At 40.0% G+C, this 20,453-nt stretch overlaps 1 protein-coding gene across 1 annotated transcript in view; it reads left to right on the top strand.

Moving 5' to 3' along the window:
* The first annotated feature begins 4,767 nt into the window (after positions 1–4,767).
* The window catches only part of TRHDE (thyrotropin-releasing hormone degrading enzyme), a 229,830-nt gene continuing 214,144 nt past the window's right edge, over positions 4,768–20,453 (top strand). Inside the window, exons 1-3 of the mRNA XM_014963319.1 lie at positions 4,768–4,776; positions 4,886–4,953; positions 4,996–5,269. Coding sequence (XP_014818805.1) covers positions 4,768–4,776; positions 4,886–4,953; positions 4,996–5,269 — 351 coding nt within the window. The remainder of the gene's footprint in view (positions 4,777–4,885; positions 4,954–4,995; positions 5,270–20,453) is intronic.

Raw genomic sequence — 20,453 nt, 5'->3', positions numbered from 1 at the left:
CCGCCGTCCGGCCGCTCCTGAGGGCTGGCGCTGGGGAGGCGGAGCTGCCGAGGCGCTCTGGGGGGCCGCTCGCCCTTCCCCGCTCCGCCCCAACGGCCGGGGCTGAGGGGGTGCCTGGTGGGGAGCGGGGACAGGCCGGGGGCGGGCGGAGCGGCCTCGGTCGGGCAGGGCCGGGGGGCAGCTTTGGGGCCGGGGCGGGCCGGGCCGTGCCGGGGTGAGCCGGGGCCACCGGCAGGTGAGCGGAGCGCCCCGCCGGCTCTGCCCGCCTCGGCGGGGGACGGGCTGCGGGCTGTCGGCACCGCCTGCCCGTCGGGAGGTGCCCCTGGGGCAGGCTGCGGGAAGGGACGGTGATAAGGAGTGAACTTGCACGGGTGAACAGGGGTGAAACGGCCCGTCCCTGCCGGGGCAATCCCGGTCTCGTTAATAAACACTGCCGCCGTGTCCAGCCGCCTGGTGTCCCCGTGTGACACAGCCCTGCCGGGTGGCACACAGCAGCGCCTGGGGAGCGGAACTTCCCCGCTCCTGTGCTTTGTTTTCATTGTTTGAAGCAAAAAAGGGCGGTGGGGTGTGATTTAACATAACGGGAATAGGTTTATGCCACCTGCTGCGGCTGGGTCGCGGCAGATTTACAGGCGGTGACAGGGCAGGGCTGGTCAGCGCTCGCTGCTTTCATGCAGAACAAGGTTCGATGTTGATCTGTACTTACTCGTTATTGTAGCCCTTCTTTTTAAGCTGCCATAGAATGGTAGAATGGTTTAGGTTTGAAGGGACCTTAAAGACCATCTCATTCCAAACCCCCTGAGATGATGGGAGGGACACCTCCCACTAGAGCAGGTTTCTGAAAGCCCCGTCCAGCCCAGCCTTGAGCATTTCCAGAAATGAGGCATCCACAACTTTCCTGGGCAACTTGTCATTTCTTGAAACATACATGCAAGTGACAGGTTCTCACTGCCTGAATCTTACTGTTTCGTACTGTGAAGCCAAGAGTTTATGGTTGAAAGCATGGGGCAAAAAAAGTAAGTCGGACAGAAAAAGAGCACTCACCAACTCCATTAAATCAGCAACCCTTGTATTAAAACATATTTTCGTTACTGTTGATTACTGACAATTACTACCAATTTAAAACTGCCTGATGTTAGAGCCACAAGCAGGATTGAAATGAAGTTTGTGTGATTTGTCATAGCAGTGGAATAAAATGGAAATTTGGAAAAACATAGTTGTAGGAAAAGATGCAGATAAAATGCCTTTTATCAGAGGAGTGAGTGACTGGGGTAATCGGGAGTTTTTGCAGAACTGCATGGAAATTGGCAAATCAGAAGACAAAATACTGCTGACAGCAGGGGGTATAATGCACTTTACAAATGCAAGAAAATATTTAAGCAGGTATTATTCTTGTGTATTTAGACTTTGTATAGGAATAATTGAACTGTCAAATAGGTGTTGCAGTGGCATTTCTCCAGAGTTACTGTATTACGCTTCAATACTGGTGCCCTGGTTATGATTTAAAAAACAACAGCAGCAACAAAAGACATTAACTTTTTGAATCATCAGGCTAGCTTAAGACATGGAGTGAAAGGTGATGGTAAAATGTGTTTCCCGGTATTCTTTGTGTAACTTTTCAGATACAAGTTTCTTTTTTTTTTTTTTTTTTTTTTAAATACACTTGAATAGTCATATTGGGCGAGATCCTTACCTTGTGTAAGGTAGCATTGTTATATTGAAATCAGTGGCATTTTTTTCTTTACACCAGCTCACATATTTCTTTCAGTAAAATGTTGTTTTGAAAACTGTAATCCGTGCGTGGTTACAGTTTCAGGTGTTTAATAGAACTGGTGTTTTTCCTTTTCACCTGTCACAGGTATAAAGTAAATAATACACATTCTAAACCAGGGAACTTCTTTGTTCAGAGCGTGCTCTTGCAGTGTAGCAATTTTCATTTTGATTAGTAACTCATTTTTAATGTAAGACATATAACCATTTGTAGTCCTTAAATATGGACTGCTTCTACTATGATAGGTAGACAGGTTTCTCTCATGCTCTGAGAGACCTTGGTGTTCCAGCAGGACTTTAGCTTTCTGACACCTTTATATTCGATTAAAATACAGCAACATCGTTGAGTAGCGGTTGCTGTAAAAGGTTCTAAACCATCATTTTTTCACTTTTGTTGTGTATGAGGAGTGAATAACTCTGGCTAACTGTGAGGCTTCATAAACATACTAACGCTTTCACTTGATACTTTTTTTTTTTTTTCTCCATAAAGTTAGTTTATTTTCCATGGTCTCCACAGGTGAAAGTCGTAAATCATCCTGAAATGTTGATATCCACATAAAAGTATTTATTTTCTTACTGAAATCTTTGCTACTTTATTGAAATGTAAAATGCAACTGATATGCTACAAATTTACTGTGCATTATCGGCCAGATTTTCTGGCAGTAATCAACAAACATTTAATACAGAGCTACTGGAGAGTACCATAAGAATACACATGCATAATTTAAATGAACATCAAACTTTGGCATAAATGAAAAGGAAAAAAATAGCTTATATTGTGCAGACAAAACAAACAGACATATTCTTCCATCTTATATCAACAGAGATGTCAAAATAGATAGGTTGTTGAGGAAACACATGTCTTCCTTTAATAGACGAGGTGGAATTAAAACACCTGCAAATTACTGCTGCGGATACGCTGAGAAGACAGGCTGCAAGGCTGTCATTCCCAGAAGAACAACTTTTTATGGTGATATTTTTGGGAATTGGAGATAAAAATGTCAGTGCCTGGAGAAGTGTGTGGAGAGGTGGATGAAATACTTAGCCTGCTCTTCACTTTTGGCATGCTATACAAGTTTTGTTTGTTTTTTCCTCCTAACACACGGAGAGAAATAGATAGATGATATTTTGGGTTATTTCTTTTTTTGAACATGAGTAAGGCTTTAGTCTTTGGGAAGCAGTTTTTAACTTTTTGTTTGTTTTGCTTTGTGGCACAACAAGCGAATCAATATTTGGTAGTAATGCACATGTTAAAAATATCACTGTTATTGGTAGTTGATGTATTTTTAGTATGAAATATTGACCGTCCAGTGCTTTCCCAGTTATGTGTACGTGTATATATCTGTCTGTCTGTGAGAATACAGAAGCTGCGGAGCTTACCAGGTTTTATTAGCCTGGGGAAGGGATTGTTTCAATGGCCTAACACATAACAAGTATTAAAAGACTACCGATAAGATCTCTGATAACTGGTGGAGGGGGGGGAAAGCTTCCTTTATTTAGAGAGTGTCAGAATATATACAGTATTCCCTAAGTATGCATTTACATGTGTGTCTGAGCTCATTAAAATTGTTAATTGTAGAGGAAAGTTCATCATTCTTGCTTTATTAATAACAGGCCAGTACAGTTTTCTGTGCTCACTTGCAGCTTTTGTCGATGTCTGTTGCTGTTTAGAGTGTGCCTAGAATGCAGAATCAGGTCCACTTGAAACACTTTGCATATAAATTAAGTTGCTTGCTTAACTTAATTGGCTGATTTGGCTTTGTTGCACTAGTGCAAATCCAGTGACAATATGCAATTTTGCTGGATTTACACTGGAATACCTGACACCAACTTTTTACATTAAATTTAGAAACCTTATGCAGAATTATGATTTTAGTAATCCACCTTCTATAATGAGACAAGAAAAATGTGATACGATAAATTCCTTCAATAATCACTAACTAAATAAGGCTTTTTATTTTCGAGGAAAGACCAATGGTAACTGTTTCAGAGGTGAAAAAAAATTCTCAAGTTTTTAAAAAATGTGTCTTACTGGAAAAAAGTGATAATTTCACTGCAAAACGTGTATCTCGTTCTATCAGGTGTGGATGCACTATGGCAAAATAAAAGTGTAACATTTCAGGAATTTTATTTCTTCATTGTTTTTTATAAAATAATGCTCCAAAATATGTATAAAACCCAAGAAGTTTTATAAAGAGATAATAAGATACTTTATTTTTCTTATGGGCTACTTATTTTATTCTCCTTTGGCATTAGAGAATATCATATTGCAGAGTAATGCTTATAGACTGATTAATAATAGGTGCCACCATTTTCGTTAAATCAAATCTCTCCACCCATCCTCTGCCCTCAGAGGAGTAACAGATGATTCGTCAGCCTCTGAAATTCTGATAAATGTTTACCCGGTATCTAAAATAGCGTGGTTATTTCCTCTGATGGAACCTTGGAAAGTGAGATGTGAATCAATACCACTCAAAAAGCCTACATATGTGCTACCTATACAGTTATGTAGTTGTCATTTTCTCATCCTGCATGCCTCCAGAAATTATTCTTACCGAACCCAATAATTCAGCCTTTTAACTGTAGCTTCATGTTTCTGCAAAGAGATCATTGCACATGGGTTTTCTCCAAAAGTGTAAATATAAGTCTCTACGCAGAAAGGTTCCTATTCTTTATCTGGATTAAAATCTCTTTAGTTCCAAAAAAAGTTATAGATTTTATTGTCAAACTAAAGCCTTCCCATTCTCTACAGTGGCATAATAAATGTTTTTTCCTCCTTCACAGATCTTTTCATAATTTGACCCATTAACTGAGAACATCAATTTGTTCTCTATAAAATACACCAGAAAAGAAAAGCATGTGTAGAAGAATGATGAACTACCCTCTGTGCTTGTTTATCATTTGCTTATATTTGTAATTCTACAAAGCTTACAGAATGGTTTTTTGGACTTGCATAGTCACAGCAGTGCTGTATATAGTAGTGTGTTTCAGACCGACATGCAACTGGTACGTTTGTAGACCATTACTTTGCATTGCAGCACAGGTAGTAAGAAAGTGATAAAGCAGTGTTCTAACACTGTATAGCTTGTATAGTTTGCTTTTTCCCAACCCTTAGACCACCTTAGACCACAATATTCAAGCAGTGTCTTATTTGGTATATCTACGAATCAAGTGCTGCACACAGTTAGTAATTGCTTTGCTTTTTTTTGTTTCCTTCTTTTCTAGATTTCTTGGTGTTACGCAGTTCTCTCCTACTCATGCCAGAAAAGCCTTTCCTTGCTTCGACGAGCCTATCTACAAGGCCACTTTCAAAATCAGCATCAGACATCAAGCAACTTACTTATCTTTGTCCAACATGCCAGTGGAAACTTCTGTTTTTGAAGAGGATGGATGGGTTACAGATCACTTTTCACAGACCCCTCTCATGTCTACATATTACCTAGCTTGGGCAGTGTGCAATTTTACATACCGGGAAACTGTCACCAAAAGTGGAGTAGTTGTAAGTATTTCTAATGTTGTATCAAATACATTTCGTTGTTTTGAAAACCCTCACTTTTTGTAAGGGATCATAACATCAAGTACTTAAAGTACTTTCTCGATTAGTGTTCCTAAAATTTGCCAGTTTATTTAATGATAGCGCGGTTTTTTTGGGACCTTTTCTGAAGGTTTGACATTTTTGCTTTGTCTACTGCTTTTTTGTAACTGGTTAACTTAGTAGGTGTAGTTCTCTGATGAAATTTTAAGCTTTTAAATATGCCAGTTCAATTCATCTTGGTTTTCTTGGGAAGTTTTCTCTTGTTTTTCCTGTGGCCTTTTCCATAGCAGTGTTTGTGGAACTATTTATTAAAAGACAGCAGTAATACTGGCAGGGTTTCCAGTCTCTATCCTTCAGTACTGACATGTCCCTTTGATGTGCTGCATGCTAGCTCATGAGGCTCATAGAGTAATTTCTGTCTTAGGACTTTACAACCTATCAACTTCCTGTGGAGGTCCAGGTTGATGAAAGCACTTTCTGGAACTGTTGTTTCCAAATATGGCGTGGTTCCAAGAGTTATGCCATGAAAAAAAAGAAAATCCTTTATTTATGTCAGTTTTGTTTTTGTTTACAAATATCAAGCTCAGAACTGTGTAACAAGCCAAAACATATATGAGAAATGCTGTCAGCTTAGTAGAATATTTCACAGCGCTGTCATCTCAATTTTTGAGGTGAACATCCACAGAAACCTTTCCTTCTTAGTTACTGTGGATAACAAAACAGAGCTACTTCTGAAAGCAGAGGACCAAGCAGCAGTTTAAGCTGTGTGCCTGTCCTGGTTTGAGATAAAACAGAACCAGTTTTCTTTTACTGACCAGCCCAGTCCAAACCATGACAGTACCTGAGTAAAGGGGGTATTTATCTTATACTTCTGCAAATGCTTTATGACTTTCTACTGTAGCCTGGGGACATGAGTAAGGACAGCAGGCCTGCCTTCCATGGCTATATCAGATCAGGAAACATCTCCATGTGGTAAGTTTTCAGCCAAATCAGTTGTCTGATCCAGCTTTTTTGAGAGCCCTAGTACAGATTCAAGTCTGTGCCGAAGATGAGGGAGGGTGGACCCAGGGCAGTCCTTTTCACTGGCGTTCCTATTTTAGGCCATACTGAAGTGATCAGAAAGTAAGTCTTGGTTTGGTGACTGGAACAGCTGGGTAGGACACCGATGGCCTTTCACTCCTTTACAGCCCTTTCATACCATGGGCAGCAGATGATGACAATACCCTCTGGCGCCATGAAAGGCAAGGAGAAAGCATGGCTAGGAAGTGGATCTCTGAGATGGCTTAACTTGTGAGTGTAAGGAGGTGGGAACTGCTGAGGCCATGCTTGTAGTCCTAGTGGTTAGCTGTGATGGCTGAAAGCTTTTGGGTTTGTGGAGTTGGTTTTGTTTGGTTTTCTATTTCTTTTTTTTGGCAAGGTTGTTTCTCTGTCGGTTCAATGAGCTGAGTTAATTTAGAAAAGAACCTCACAAGTGCCAAGGCAAAGTAAGGAGGGAGAAGTGGATGCCTCGTTCTTAGTGTTGCTACCAACAGATTAAACGAGGGAATTGCTCTTGGGATGAAGAATTGGTTGCCTCTGGCTGTTGTAATACTCCTAGAATCATAGAATGGTTTGGGTTGGAAGGGACCTTAAAGATTATCTAGTTCCAATCCCCCTGCCATGGGCAGGGATACCTTCCACTAGACCAGGTTGCTCAAAGCCCCATCCAGCCTGGCCTTGAACACCTCCAGGGATGAGGCATTCACGTCTCTGTTCCAGTGTCTCGCCACCCTCACAGTGAAGAATATCTTTTTAATATCTAATTTAAATCTACCCTCTTTCAGTTTAAAGCTTATCTTATCGCTACGCTCCCTGATAAAGAGGAGTGTTCACTGGCCTAATAGAACAGAGTCAGGCCATTTCTTACTCCCTATCAACTAGTACAAAATCAGACTTCTATCCAGGTAGGAGTTGATGATTTTCATTGTAATGTACTTCTCCTGCTGAAGGATTTGGTCTTCAGCTAAGAATGGCCTCATATTTTTCAGCTGTAGAAAACACTCATTACTCGAGGTTCTCCTTCAACTCTACTAAGATGGAAGTTTTTGGTGTATAATCTTGTAGGCAGGTCTGGTGTTCCTTGTGCTCTAGTACAGTGTAATGCTTACAAGTTTGTCCTGTGTAGTATTACCCTGTTATCTCACTTTGAAATGTCCTAGACTCATCTGAGAAAGAGCTGCAAGTAGTTCAGCTTCCAACATTGGTGCAAGCAAATACATGAAATAGGGGGGATGGACCTCAGGACCATCATTTTGAAAGATATAACCTAATTCCTCTTTAACTCATTTTCTTTTATTGTTATTCAGAGCTTAGACTTTTGCTGCTTGACTATGTTTGATACCATGAAAAAAGAGGGACACTCATGCCTTATAGACAATAATTGATAACATTCTGCTGTTCTCGTGTTTGGCAAAACTGTTCTCAGGACTTTAGGTTTAACAGGAACCTGAAGAGAAAACCTAAGTATTAATTTGTTAGGAATTTGTGGCTGCTAAAGTCTGATAGGAATGCTTGAGTCTGTTGGTTCAGCGCATGTAGGACATACATATATGTACTGTACCAGCTTGCCAGTACCACTGTACAGAACTTTGCCAAAAATTATGCAAATTAGTAGGTAATCTTTGCAAAGACTTGAAGACTAAATGCCTACATAGATTGAGATAGTTTCTTATCCCATAAAATTGTTCAGTTAGTCTAGACTTTTAGCTCCTGTTTTTTATAATGCCTATATCACAGAGGTCTATTAATACCCCAGAATACCAAAATAGTTTACACTGAGTTATTGGTTAAATATGTCTTGCTGTTTTTCAGTCCATTTGTGATTTGATCGTCTTTAAACCTCGTTCAGTTTTGTTGAAAGAGTATCTTAGGGTATGAACTTATGCCAAACACTTCAGTTCAGAGCTGTGTTCATTCAGATGAATTGCTGAGGTAATCCATCTTTTTGAGTCGTTTGTATTGCAGTAGCAGGAGTTCATGGACACTACTGAATGAATTTGAAATTATCTGAATCCTGGCACATACACTGTAAACTTCTTGGTTTCCTCCAGAGCCACTTTTTCACTAAAATTTATTTGCTCCGGTATCCACGGCAATGAACTTAAATGTATGATAAAAGTAAGTTTGCTTGTAAAAATGAATGAACGTTCAGGAAAGTGAACCATCTTGATAGGCATTTTTTTGCATTGGGGAATCTTTCTTCAATTAATGCAATATATATTGTATAGAAGACTTCAGCTTGCACCTACTTTTGCTTTTGTTTTGGCACTTTCATGGATGTGGTTTTGGTTCACAGAACATTTTGGGGCGAGGGGGCTGTCCTTTCAAATTTTGACAGCTTACTAATGATGGAAATCTCACCTCTCTTCCAGCTGACCAGTCTTACTAAAATGCTATGGTTAAGAGTAGGTAAACTCCCCAAGGAACTGGAAAAAATGGTGAGATTAAAAGCAGAGCTGTTTCTCAAAAACGGTTGAGTGCTAGCTGTTCAGTTTTTCTCAAAGAATGAACATTGACCTCAAAATTAATGTTAACCTAAGCGCAAGATTCAAATACATAGCAAGTTATAAATAGAAACTGGCTTTTGGAAAGCTTAGGTATCCAATCAAAATACTAATTTTGATATATTCTATATAATTCTTGCAGACATTAAGGTGTTCTGTACACCAAAATGAATTTGGAAAGGGGAATTAAGACAAGCAGTGCTTTTCTAGGAGTACAGCTCAGTGGACGTGAATCAATAGCATAACTCTTCAGTCTCCATATGGGTCTGATCAGAATTCCTTCCAGAGCAGGTAATTAAAAGCAGAGTTGACTTTCTATGTGCATTACTGATATATAATATGTTGTTCAGATTCACCTGGAATTACAGGAAATCACTGCAACTGCCTTTGCCTTCGGGCAGGGCCTTGATTCCTGTGGAAAGGACTGTGGTGCGGTCATCTGTGCTGCTGCAAACTAGGGAGCAGTGTAATTCTACCAGGGTGCTGACTGAGGTAATGCTGTTTTGAGGGAGGAGGGATGCCCTTATGAGCAGGCTTTGCTGATCTTCATATGGCTCTAGCAGTTGTGCCAGCTGTAGTTGGTGAAATTCATGGATCTGTGTACTGTCGTCTTTTCACAGTACAGTAATCCAGAAGACTCACCTTCACATGCTTGCTTCTGCTCACATGTTGTGTTTCCTAATCATACCTCTTATGTATGCTCGTTGTGAGTAATTCTTAAAAGCAAAATATTGCTGGCTGGATTGTAATGTCTGTCACATCATCTGTGTGTCTCTTTCCTTCATTGTTGTCTTTATCTGTGCTTTCAATCCACCAGGCCTTTTCCTACTATTGTTACTTCATTTTTCCACTGTCTGGATTTATTTTTACTGTAGATGTTTAACTGTACTTTCTCCAAACCCTCTGTTTCTCATTCCTTTGTCAGGTGCACATACCTTCTTACTGTCTCACAAGTTATTTTAATTCCTTTTTTTCCTGCTAATTCTTTCTCTTCTCAGTTAGTGGAGGGAGTGAGCGCTCAGGGACAAAGCAGAGCATATAAGTGGAGATGAACGCCCTGCTGGAAAGAGATGTTTCAGGGAGATTCATCTTTTACCATTCTTCTCTTTTGCTGTGGATGGGAGGTGGAGAAATCTATGGAAATAAAGTGCCAGCTGGCAACTATAACGTGTTTGGCTCTTCTCAGGGGGTGTATCTGTTAAAAATGAAAAACAGAAAGTGCGTGGAAAGGTGTGGAGTCAGGAGTTGTGGGTGCAGGGGTTAGAAGAGTGAGTACAGGCAGTGCCAGAGCAGATGGGAGTGAGCAGCAGTGAAAGGAAGTGGCTATCTGGCTGGGTGGTGGTGAGTGGGAGGAGGAATGCCGATGGAAGGCAGTGCTGAAAGAAGAATTTTGCGTGGTCTCACTTTTGCTGCTCCTGCTCCTGTTCCAAAATGGTTGCAGCATATGTTGCAGGACTGGCTGTGTGTGGGCCTGACCACAGCTTGGTCAGCTGCTCAGGTTAGGACCTCCACTGGCTGGCTGAATCCATGTGTGTTACACTTTGAAGAGACCTCTACAACTGGGTATGTCTTGGTTTCAGTTATATTAAACATTTCTGTAGAGTCATCAGTGCCAAGTAATTTCAGAGAAAGACCTTGAGGCTAAGAAAGATCTTATAAGAGTCATAACACAATAAGGCCAAACTTTATTGCACTGCTGTTGTTTTGGTATTACTTTATCTAAGATGTAATTAGAGATTACAAGCTCCTGGTTAGTAAAGATCTTAATTCAATACTTTACAGTGCAGTTAAGTTTATCCTGGCCAATGAGGAGGAGATGTAATAATCTGGCCAAAGGAAAATAAGATAATTACTGTTTCCATAGTGCTCTCTGCTTTGCAGAGAGCCTGCATAAACGTCCCAGCACTGAATTCTCTTAGGCTTGTGTTTGGGGGCCTCACTCAGCTTGGCTCAGCATCACACAAAGAGTTGCTTGATTCTGCACAAGTGAAAAATCATATTGGCCCAGGAAACACTAGCAAAAAGAGTCGCGTAAGCAAACTCAGGTCAGAATTGGTGCATGTCCAACATCTCCTGTTAGTTTACATCTAGCACCACGGCACCATGGTTTTATACTTGTCCTTAAGACAAGATTACTGGAGGTAGTGTAGTGCTTCTAGCAATCACTGAGGTGCTGGAGAGCTGGGCTGTGCTTTCCTTCATCTGCAGTGCTGTGGTCAGGCTGAGGAGACTGAAGAGCTGACTTTCATTAATAGTCTAAAAAAAAATAAAATCAGGTTGAACAACTATTCAGAATAACTTTTTCCCCAGTGGGTTCCGTGATTTGTTACCTGCTAGAAAAAACCCAAAACTATCAGTTCTCTCTAAAATAACTCTGCACGTACTGTGCAGTTCAGCCTGTAGCTTTTAGAATATTATTTGCTATTTGAAAAATGTTTTAACATTTTTATGTAATAGCAGTAATGACTTCAAGACCAGGCATTTTCTGTCAGTTAATGACTACCTGGGTTAAAGGCCTGAGGCTGTGCCTTAGGGCCTCTCTTCAGCTGCTGGTTATTAACTCCAGCAAAGTCTCTCTATCAGTTATTATTTATTAATCAGTATTGAAGCAATTATACACCAGATAATTCTTTGTGGGTGAGCAAATTGGTTACAGCAGAATGATTTAGCTGTCAAAAGCAGAATTAGTCCTCAATTAAAATAAAGTTTTCTTCCTCTGCAACCTGAATTTAGTCCAGCTCCAGAATTGAGCTTTACTTTCTAAGCCCACCTGTACCTGAAAAGTAACTTTTGTTAGCCCATCACTTACCACTGGGAGGCCACACGTGTATCTGATAAACAGCAGCTAATGCAGGAAGCACCAAGCATGTTGCTGAAGTCTGATGTGATGCAGACTTGTAACGTTTATTCGTCCTGGAATGGTGCTCTGATAGTGATATGGTGATACCCAGTCTTTTTTGGTCTTCGTTACAAATGTGCCACTCCCCAAAATAGCTTTCATCAAACAGTTAAAAATAAAATGCATGTTACAAGGAATGTGTTGGGAGTTATGCAGTTATATTGAGCTAGAAAAGCACACACATATGAACATGGATAGGCGTGTTTATGCTTTCTTTTGCTTGTATGAAATTTTCTCTGTAACAACAGAAAGGCTGGTTCTACAAGTACCTTTTACTCAGTTCAGTGCTTACTACTGTGAATTGTTTTAGTTAAATGGGGAACTGTAATACAGTGCATTAGTAATCCAAAGAAATCGTAGCTTTTTCAGATTCACTGCATCAATATTTGTTTACCCATTCTGTTTCAGGTTTGTATATTGAAAATGACTTTTAGTTTATTAATTTTTAAGTACTATAGCTACAAAATACACTACAAACAAACAAAAAACCTATGTGATCAGCATCCATGCTAAACTGAATATGCCAGGGAATCTGTTAAAAACATAAATTGCAAACTTGCAATCCATTGTTATTGATTTCTGGTTGAATTTGCAAGTTGAATGCACCAGGAAAACACTGTACATGTATTGTGCTTACTCCTTTAAAAAAAATGCTGTCCGTCAGCACTCGTAGTACATGGAGTATTTAAATGTGATATTTATTTTGTTAACATAAACTTTCTGCAATGCACTCTAGAAATAATAGTATTGAGTTGAAAGACTTGAGTGTGGGAATGTCCCTCAAACCAGGACAAGGAACAACATTTTGTTTTGGTTTTGCTTGGGAAGATCACCTGTAAGTATCTAGTGGCAGTGATGTACTGAACTTTGTATGTAGTAGCAAGAAGACTTTTCCAAAAAGCATATATTCTTAATTTATGCCTAATTTGTAGGTTTATGACCTATAGGGAGCAGATAGAGAGGCAACACCCATGATTGCTGTTCTGACGAGTATCAGGCCAGGGTCTTGACTGCAATTCCATATGTTCAAGAGCATTGCTTCATCTGAGATCTCTTCTGGTTAATGAAAAGAAAGAAAAATGTGGGACTCTTAGTATACTTCCCATTCCTTCCCTGCCATTTGCTCAGGGGAGAGTGGCGTGAAGTCCCTACAGTTCCTCCCGTTTCTCACATTACAAGCAGGGGAAAAAGGGAATGGAGGACGAAAGACTCTATTTCCTTTTCCTTTCATGTACTAATGAGCATACACTTAGTAGTATGTACTGTGGCAATGTAACTCATAGTGAAGGCTGAACACTCGAGCTGTGCTCTGCTTTCTGTACTACATTCTTTCATGTCTCCCTGTGCTTCCTATGTTCTGCTGTCATATTTGACTTAATTAACTTATTCGTTAAGGTCTCTGTCCTTGGCATCAATATGAATTCTGCTTTCTGACATCCAAGGAAGAGTCTATTAACATGTTTCGTAAGAGTCATGCTCTCGCTATGAAAGGCAAAATGAAGTGCCAAATAATCTGTAGGAGGTATCTCACCCCAGGACAACGTAAAGGTGAACACATTCCTTTACCAGCCTGAACATCTGTCAGTCAAACCGGTGTTATCCCATGTACCTACCATAGTAACTGTGCTCTGTGCAGTGAAAAATGGATTACTGAGGCAGGTGGCTTAGTTGACATCTAGTTGAGTGACAGGTACAGTATTCATGAGGGAGGAGAGCGATGTGTACTTTTATTTATTTATAGACCAGTCTCTCCTCCAGAGTTTAGGTAAGTTTTAATCATATTTTTCATACAGGAACAAGAAATTTAGCCTATTTGGTCCAAGTTTTTATAGCCAGTAGTGGGAAAGTAACCACTTATTTCAGAGATTCCTAACTATTGCCAGACCAACCCCTACCTTGCTGACAGTCAAATGTCTGTAACATTCACCTTTTAGGCTTGCCTTTACCTCAGTTTTTTGTGTTGGAAAGCCTGCACAAATGCCATCTGATTTTTGCCTTTGTCCCAGTGGTTTTTTCTGCCTTGAGTAAAGGCTCTACGGTTTGTGGTGTTACCTCCATTGGTACTAGTAGAGGACATAGTCTGTTTGTTTGATTTTCTATGAAGATGTCTGTAGGGTTAACAAGACTCCTTCATTCTTCCAGTGGGGTGCTTCCATGCTTCAGGTACCGCTTCTGAAGATTTTTTTATCAGATGGTGGGATGGCACAGCTTCATAGCATAAATGGGCTTTTCCAAGGTCCAGCCTGGCACAGACTGGCTTCACGTGTCCGTCCCAGCTACTCTCCAAGGGTGTGATTTGCACAGGGCAAACTCTGCAGCTGCGGGAATAGCCCGGGTGACTCTTGACTGCCTTGCAGACGGTGGTTTCATTCTCAAGTTTATTCCATCTTACAGCAGCTGCTGTGACTGCCCAACATCTCGAGCCCAGCACGTGGCCCTGTCCCCTGGGCACCCCTCTTGTGCAGTGGGGTGGGGACAGGTGGCAGAGAACCAGCCACGTTGGCCTGGTTCCACTGAATGGTACCCCTAGGAGATCCTCCACTGCTCCTGCCTGGCAGCTTTGTGGCTGCTGTGTGCTGTTGAGACATAGGAAGAGCAGCCAGAGATGAGAACTGAGCTTGTTATCTTCTTATTTGGAACAGCATAATTTGAAACCAGATTATGTTTCTCTTTGAAGGGTAAATGACCTAAAGTGTATTAAAAAAAGTTATCCCCACAGTGGATTATCCTGAAAAATATTTAGCGATGCGTTTTGTTTCACAGCATGCAGTAGAGCTGTGTGGCAGTGTGGGACGGAAGGAGAAGACTAAGACTTTATTTATTTAAAATGACTACAGTGGGGGAGGGGATAAGAAGCAAGTAGTTATTAGCATTTACTGGGGGTGCCTCTGTGGGTACCCACGCTTTCTTCCCTCTCACCCTCCCTTTCCTGAGAGCAGCAGATAGTTTGGTAGTCACAGCAGCTTGGAACCTCAATTAAGAGTTCGTATCCTCAGGACAGCAAGCAGTACCTTAGTTAATAAAGATAAAAGGAGGAGGAAATAAAAGGTGGAGGAGATAAAAGAATAAAAGAATAAAAGGTGGAGGAGGAAGAAGGGAAGTGGATTCCTATGGATTAATTTCAAAGAAAGAAATACACTTACTGAATCATTCGCATACCACATATGTGTTTCTTGTAGTTCTCCAGTCCTGTGGCTAATTAAATCACAGTCCGTGGTTGAACAACAATACATCAGGCTGCTTTTCACTTTACTGAAAAGTGTTCTTATATGTTTAAAATTTGATAACGCTGTTTTGGAGTAAGGTCATTGTTACCCTTTAAATACCATGGGGAAAAAAAAAAAAAGGAGACTGATTTATACCTGGTGAGAAAGCTTGATAGTTTTATGTCTGACCTGAGTAATACAGATAGAAGCCCAAATCTGTATGTGGGAATGTCAGTGAGGGATAACATGTACTGCTTCATTTAAAGTCGTATGTATGAATATGTAAGCATTCATAAAATAAATAGTAATATTTTTGACTGCCACCGTGTCAGAGAAGACGTAAGTTTCCCCCACCCCAACTAAAGGAATAATTCTCCTCATCTTATTGAAGTTCTGCTAACTGCATTGAGGTGGTGGAAAGGGATTGATGCCCAAACTTGTATTTCTTCTCTTCATTAACCTTTGGTTTTTATTCCTTAGCAACTCCGTATGTTTAAAATGTGTTCAATATGCAGTTCTAGAGATGGAGAACAGAGTGATCACAGGGAATATCTGATATATTTCAGTCCATAGTGCTTTTACTGTACCACCTTTCTGTGATAAGTACCATCAAAAGTAGTAGTAGCAGCATTCTGCCTTTATTTGGAAGCCTCCTGTTGTCCCATGCTCAAGTTGTATTCATGCAAATATTTCTCCATCTTCTTGCACAGAGAGTATGTGTCTGTGATGCACATAAATTATACGTTAGCCTTTGTGCTTGAATTTAAAAACTCTTGCTGTTCTACGTCATATTGGGAAAGGGATGTATATTAGTTCTTCTCTATTCCTTTTGTTTCTTTTGAAGAAGTACATAGCAGGGATTTCTTCTGAAACCTCAGTTTGAGGTTTGGTTAGGACTCTCTGGGGGCCTGTGATTCTTAGTGTGCTTTATTGTGATCTGCTCTTTTACCCAGAAAATGTGGAGTGGTGTTTCCTTCTTGTGTTTGGTTTGAAAAAAAACCCATAAGGTTATACTTTGCTTTCCTTGGAGCTCTTTAATGTTTATTCTTGAGCCAAGCCCATTTGGTCTGAACTGGAAATTTAGGCGGTTAATATGAGCAGTTCTAAAATTACATTGCAGTCACCTGTTGACCCTGATGATCAGTTTCTAACAAGTTTTAATATGCAGCAGATTAAGAAATAGAGTAGACTCTATTAAGTTTTCTACTTAAAAATATTAGATCTATTGTGGACAGGGATAGCAATGAGTATATTAAAATGAATAGGCCCCAAGATAGTAGAAATATGAATTCACTGGGAGTATGATATCTTGGCACAGAAAAAGAAAGTTTGAAACTTTTCCGTGTGTCTCCGTATCGCTTGGCTTGTGATGATCCACAGAGGACTGGTCATTCAGAGTTGCTGTGGGAAGTATTGTGTAATTTGTCTGCCAAGTCTAGTTACATTAAGGGAACATGTGGGGCATACAGAGGAGATATGGTGGTAGCTTAGAGTTAAGAACCTAGTGCAAACCTTTTCAAAACAGTGAAAGCATGAAGAGGCTTGAGGAAGTGAAAGGAGGTGAAGGAGGCCACCTCACAGAAAGCCTGGGACTCCTTGCTACAAAGCAACTTTGAAATGCCTAACTAGCTTGTATGTGAGAGCTGCTTGAGCAGCAGAAAAAGTTCAGCGAAAGCATAATTTAGGTATGGAAATGAAGATTTGTAATTTGCATGGTTACAATAGGGCATATTATAACATTTGTCTTTACTACAAAATACTTTGATGAGTCACACATGACTAGGAATGATTACACTACCATGAAGTATTGTGAGGATAAAAAGGATCAGTGAATCATAGTGCAGCTGGTAGTGTAGAGTTGCCTGGTTTCATAATTCCGTTATTCAGGGGTTGATGGCTAAGAAGAAATATCCTGAGTACTGCTTTATACGTACATATATGCTTTAACAGCATATAGAGTATTTAAATACAGTTAATTATACAGTCTGTTCCCTAATTGAACTCACCAGTACAATGATACCTTGCAGTACCTACATGAGGAAGTACAGAAAAAGATAAAACTGATTCCCCTGCAGAATCTATCTGCTCTGAAAGATGCTTCCTCTCAAATGCAAAGAAGATTTACTGATGCTGGGGTGTTTTCATGAAGTTGGAGCTACTATAACAGCTACGATAAACATTTACATGTTGAAGCGCATTTCCACGTTTATTGTGCTCTGTCACCTGAACTTGGACAGGGTCCCCCCTACCTACCAACCCTTAACCACAGATTCTCATATCCTTTTCCTTTTTCTTCAGTGGCTGCTTTGTGGCATCTAGTCACTTCAGACTCATTGCTTTAAAGTCCAAGGATTTCTGTGATTTTCATTCAGCAGTCCAAATAATTTTGCTGAAGCATAGGTTGCAATTTAGCCTTGTATGTAACAGTGTAGCTGAGGGCTCCTACTGAGCAGGGTTGTTCCCCCACCCTCGCCTGCACACTTTACTATATTATTTTTGTCAGATCTAGTGATCTGTGGCTAAACAGTGAGTGTGTTTGCTGCAATAATCCAAAGGGAAAATAATGAAAACATTTATGAAACTTTTGACCAAACCATCTCACCCAATGTGGGGATAGTCTTTGGATCTAACTTGGGAGGAGGAGGAAGTGTGTGACTGTCCTTTTTAGTGATATGCCATCATAACTGTGGAGTAAGAGCAATATAAAACTGTCAATATTCTGCATGTCTGACTCGTGGAGGTGTCACTCTTTCGTATCCAAGTTGCTCTTGTTATTACTCAGGTGAAGAAGTTAATGCCAGGTGCTTGGTATGTGTGAATTACAAGTGAGACCCTTCAGAGGGGTAAGATATTTCTCTATACCTCACTTTCCTGATTATTAAGAACCCATTACTAGTTATTTCCTGGAGTCTAGCTGTGTTGGTTACAATAGTTGGAGAAAAAACCCCTGTATTATCCACTAGGAAGTGGAACTGTGCAAGGGACTCACAGCCAGAGGTGGCCTTCAAGTCATGTGTTAGATAACACTGAAATAGATATTTTTTTTTTTCTCTGTCTTTTCAAAAAAGCTGATGCTTATTATAAGAATTGCCATGGCAGAAAATATTTTACCATGTTCTGTATGGAGACCAGTTTAGAGATGACAACCAGTGGAGTATTACTCCTAGATTCCATTGGGGCCATTGGTTTAATAGCCTCCAAAGGACCTGCTCTCTGTGAATGTACATTATCTGTGTTGGAAGGTGTTGCACTTTGCTCTCTGTGACAATTGGTGGCAACAAGATCTGTCTTTTACTTACGTGTTTCATTTACTTAGATACATTTATTTCACGTCATCATTGGCTTCCCGCTTTCTTTGCTGTGATCATCAGTGGCTGGTTGTTTTTCATTTGCTTCTCGTGTACGAGTCCTGATTTTATAGATGGTTTAGCTGTCCTTTTTCAGAACTCAGAAGTACTTAATCTCTCCTTGTAGGGGATTCACTTCCCATCTCATTCTTATCACCTTTCTCTGTGCCTTTCAAGTTCCACAGTGCCTGTTTTGAAACACTGAGTGAAAGAGAGGGGTGGTGCCACAACTGCCTGCAGTACTCAAAGTTTGTATGCTTGCGTTTGTTCTGTGGCATAATAATGTTTAGGGTTTTATTCTTTCCTTAATCAGTTGTAACACTGTGTCTGCCTATTGAATATCTGCTGAGCACTGAACTGACGTTTTCAGAGAACTATCCACAGAGACTCCGAGAATTCTTCCCTGAGCCATAGCTAATTTAGACTCTATTACTGTGTATGTATAGTTATGGTTATTTTTTCAAGTTTGCATTTCTTTGCACTTACAAGTGTTGAATTTCATCTGCCATTTTACCAACTAGCCACTCAGCATCATGAGATTCACCTGCAGCATTTTGTACATATGACTAAGTTCTAAGTAATTCTGTACAGACTGCACACTTTTCTGCTTATATGTCCATGTCAATTCTGGACACATTCCTTACTGTTTACCTCTGCTGGTGTGGCAGAAGAGTTCATGATTAGCAGGAAAATGCCAGGTCCATATTCTGTTTCATGTCACAAAACTTTGATGGAACTTTACTGAGAAGTATTGCTGAAAAAGATTCTGACAGTGGGATAATATGCACGCCTAAAGAGGTGAGTAAGAATCTCAAAGTTGTCTACAGAAGTCTTAGGTAATCATGGGTCATGTCACCGCTGGGTGAGAAATCTAGTAATATTAGCTATTGCTATGCTGAAGTTGACCAACATCTTCAACACTTTGAGTGTATTTTAGTCACTGTCATCTGATCTGATGTAGATGTATCTGGAATATTCTGAATCACTTTTGAGGTTCTGTTAACTCTATTGAACAGACCTCCGTTGGCTGACAGTGGAGGTACAGATACCATCTTGTATGCAGACATGTATATCATAGAGACCTTTAGGACCTGAAAGACATCTGAGGTGTTGGCTTTGTTGAAACATCTCTCTAATCATAAGCTTTAGTATTTTGACTATAATTCTGTTATATTTGTTTTTTGAACAAATCTTAGGAAATTAAACATTCTGCTTTATTCCAAGAGAAACGTATTGTCTAATCATGACATATATGCTTTGGTTTTGTTTTGGTAGGCAAGAGCATTAAAGCAAACTTGATTCAATACTAACAAATTAAGAATGGCAAGTTGAGCTGATAAATTGAAAAAGCCAGTTGTTTGCACATCCCTGGTGAGATGCTAACACACTTAAAGGCTAAGTACTAGAACACGGGGAAGATTTTCTTCTTTATATTTTCAATTTTCATGACTTTTGTGGAATGCTAGTAATCTACAAATGTAACAAGTTGAATGCAAAAAAAATGTAAAATTGTGGTTCTGATATGTGGAAAAATGTTTTGCATTGGTCACTTTATTTTTTTTTTTTTTTTATTAGAACATCCAAGGCTGCAGTGACAGGAAGATAATTTCTCTTCTTAACAGAGAGCACATTAGAGCCATGAAAGAAACACCATGTCATTGTTTGAAAGTCTGTCGATTCTAAAGAAAGACAGCTAGTGAAGTGTATAACTGATCTTTATATAGCTGGACAATGCCAAATATGTAGCTTCTTTGCGAACTCCAAAATAGAAGAAGTTGGACCTTCCATATCTGAACTTTTAATCTGAAAGAGACTGTCTGTGGTTTTGTACCATTTTCTGCTCATCAGCATTCAGCAACACTGCAGGATAGAGGAAAAATACAGAAGCATAAGAAAAAGATAAAAGGAGACTGGGAGCTGAAAAAAGATAAATGACTTTGCCGTCAGTGCAGCATAATGAAAATCAAATCAGTGCTTGGCAATGCACAATTGCCCAGTATGGCTAACCCCAGACAGTATCTTAAGTAGAATACATGCCTTTTTGTATTTAATTCTTGCATTCATATAAAGATAAATGACTTTGTCTTTGGTTGATTGCAAGGGAAATAGACATCCTGATTTTGTAAAGTCATAAGAATCAGTGTGACTTACATG

This window comes from Calidris pugnax, unplaced genomic scaffold (assembly GCF_001431845.1).
Source record: "Calidris pugnax isolate Ruff unplaced genomic scaffold, ASM143184v1 scaffold44, whole genome shotgun sequence".
Classification (NCBI taxonomy): domain Eukaryota; kingdom Metazoa; phylum Chordata; class Aves; order Charadriiformes; family Scolopacidae; genus Calidris; species Calidris pugnax.
The sequence above is the reverse complement of the archived record's forward strand: the minus strand, read 5'-3'. Positions and strand labels throughout refer to the sequence as shown.